This window comes from Limulus polyphemus, unplaced genomic scaffold (assembly GCF_000517525.1).
Source record: "Limulus polyphemus unplaced genomic scaffold, Limulus_polyphemus-2.1.2 Scaffold209, whole genome shotgun sequence".
NCBI classification, from domain to species: domain Eukaryota; kingdom Metazoa; phylum Arthropoda; class Merostomata; order Xiphosura; family Limulidae; genus Limulus; species Limulus polyphemus.
Genome location: NW_013665819.1, coordinates 483,285 through 486,229, shown reverse-complemented (window position 1 = coordinate 486,229; position 2,945 = coordinate 483,285). Strand labels below are relative to the sequence as shown.

At 30.5% G+C, this 2,945-nt stretch overlaps 1 protein-coding gene across 6 annotated transcripts in view; it reads left to right on the top strand.

Moving 5' to 3' along the window:
- LOC111085030 overlaps nucleotides 1-1,031 on the top strand; it is a 23,971-nt gene extending 22,940 nt beyond the window's left edge. For all 6 annotated transcript variants that reach the window (XR_002609887.1, XR_002609888.1, XR_002609886.1 and 3 more), the window contains one exon: nucleotides 488-1,031. Coding sequence is in view for 1 of the 6 variants with exons in the window: in XM_022382004.1 (XP_022237712.1) it covers nucleotides 488-577 (90 nt within the window). In the remaining 5 variants the exon portion in view is untranslated. The remainder of the gene's footprint in view (nucleotides 1-487) is intronic.
- The last annotated feature ends 1,914 nt before the right edge of the window (nucleotides 1,032-2,945 follow it).

The following is a 2,945-nucleotide window of genomic DNA, read 5'->3' as shown; positions in this document are numbered from 1 at the left end:
AGTCTGTGGATGTTTTAACGTGGCTACTATCCCTTAACTTCAGCAGTTTATTGTTTTAGTTATGTGCAAAGATAAAATTTTTTGTGAGCAGAAATATGGCTATTAACCCTCTTGGGCAAAGAACATCCAAAAATACAACTTGGATGTTTTGAAACCTATTTTCTCAAATAAATGCTTTTTCTTCTTTTTTTTTATGCCAAATGCTGTTCTCAAGCACTACTAATCATATTATTTTATATGTTTTATGTACTGGAACTACCACCATAATAAGAATTCAGACAGTGAGTTAAACATGGTCCACCTCCACCTAGAACTACATTTATTATATTACCAGGAATAAAAGAATGTCATGTATTATCAAGAATTAGATGTGTTCCCTATTTACTATTTTTCTTGTGTACTTCAGACAGACGTGTATCCTTAATTCAGGTCAAGTGACTTACATTTATTTAGAAGTTTGTATTTACTCCATGTTTATTTTTTCCAGACTTTGAATTTCTCATGGAGAAGAGAAGTTTGCAAATTAAATTTTGTGGAAACTCTGCTGAAAGTGACAGAAACTAGAAAGCTTTTTTAGTTACCTTAACATTCTTGGAAAATCAGCAAATGTGGTTTTTGTAATTCAGTGATTAAATTTCTAAAAATAAAATATTGCTCTCTTTATTACATGAAGGACTGAACTAATATTCAAGTAGAATTTGTGGACAACTGTCAAAAACTATCCTCTTAATGATCTGACTAGTAGTAATCAGATTAAAGTTGCAACTTTTTCTGAGTGGGAATAATAATAAACACACTTGGTTGGTTAGTCTGAAGCACTTAATTTAGTTTTAAATCTTATAGGACCATTCTCTTGATTGTGATGTTCAAGGGACATGAAATATTTGAAAAATTAGTTCTATCACATCTTTTCTCAGCTTATTTTGTTAAAAAAAAATGATTATATCTGCAGCAAAGTTACCCTTTATTTATTGTACTATGTTTATTTGAAAAACTACATTTATATGAACAGATATTTTTGTGATGATATTTGTATAATAAAATGAGTGTTTTGTAGAAAAAAGTTGACGAAAAGTGTTTTGCAGCTTATTTTGAATAACAGCCATTTCTCAAGCGTTTCTTAACTTTTAGAGTTTATATAGATACATTCTTATGGAAGTCAAACATTTTATTACAAATTATAGCTACCAGGATGCGTATCGGTAACATATTTTAAATTATAAACCACGTTCTGCATATGGAGGAAAGTTATAAAAGGTTTTATGCCATTTTTGTTTGTTTGGTATTTGCGAGAAGATATAAATTTTAAATAAAAATGTACTTACAAAAGTAAAACATACGAGTTGTCAATGTTCGTATGTAGGCAGTAAAAGTAATTTTTATTTTGTGAGATGAGAGTGTATTTAGGACTGTAAATAAGATCAAGCTCTAATACAGAACAGAGTTGTAAAATAAAACTCGTTATACGAAATACTTCCACATATCTTCTTTAAGGCTTCACACTTACTCGCTTGGGAACACAGAAAATTCCGGGGATTTCACATTCATTTTAAATCTTGGAGAATAGTTAGAAATGAAAAAAGCCAATGTGAAAAATTCTGAATCGCAGTTGTTCAGGCACATGTTTAATAATTTTAGTATCCAAGTGTTGATTATAATATTCACATTTATCTTTCGCAAAACACAATAACCGTTATCTCTTTACACTCGTGATCGCGTATAAGTGGCTGAAGTTTTTGTTATTTTCTTGGGAACGGTCAGAGATAATATTTTAGAAAGCTGGAACTCTCATTTTAAAGATATTTTCTAGGGCTCGTCACAACATTTTCTTTTTACAAAAATGATGCAAAAGAACGCAGGGACTTTCCAAACCTAAAAACGACTCGTAGCACCGTAAATTGTACATATTTATATAATCAAGAATAATACACGATAATTAAGACAATATAGCTTTAATTTACGTACAGTAAATCAATTTGATAAGAGTCCACGCGACGTGACGAGAAGGAATAAGAAAATTACCTTTCTGGCTTGCATTAATTTAGCCACTTTGAAAACAGGCATGAGAGTAATTTCAAAAATGCTAGTGTGTTTTGATTATTTCCCGTAGCGTTGTGCATAGCTATAGTTGTAAGGACCTTCTAGTTTAATCGGTTTTAAAAGAATTATGCTGAACGCTATGCAGAACGTGACCTGTACAACTTAATTCCCTAAAGCATAATTCGTCTAAGTAAACTTTTTAAACAGCGTCACGATACAAATTTTACTGTAGGTTGCAAAATTAAGTTTAATGTAAACGCTGTAAAGAAAACGGTAAAAGCAGATTTTTTAAAGAAACGTATCTTCAAACAAGAGCATAATTTCGACTAACACTACTTGCTTGACGGAATATTATTAGTAAAATTACGGTTTGTTACTTTTTACTTATTGATGTAGTAAAATGTACATAGTCAATTTTGACATGGTATTAAAAATTACTGAAATAAAATGGTCAAGGTTTGACTGAAAATATGGTAGCAAACAAACGAGTCACACAACTAAGTTTAATTCTAAGCAATGGTTGTTAATCCTAGAGATTACTAAACATATAGGTAAAGCAGAATATTAACGTTTTCTACACGTTACAAAGATCAGAAGAACAATTTATAGCAGCGCCACCTTGGTAAAATAGTTGTTTATCGAACCATAGTTATAAGATATCAAGATTACCGTTGAGCGATTCCCTTCTGGGGGATATTTGAAAATTGAAGTGAATACGTTGGTATGTAATACTATTATGAATCTGTACATAAAATTAAATATTCAATAGGAGTAAACCAAATCCCCAAACACGTTTCCGAGAGATACTGGTAATCATTAAATGTATATGAAATAAATATAAGTGCATTCTTTTCGTTCCAAATTGAATTAACAAAGAATTAAAGCGAGTTAAACGTTTTAAAAGT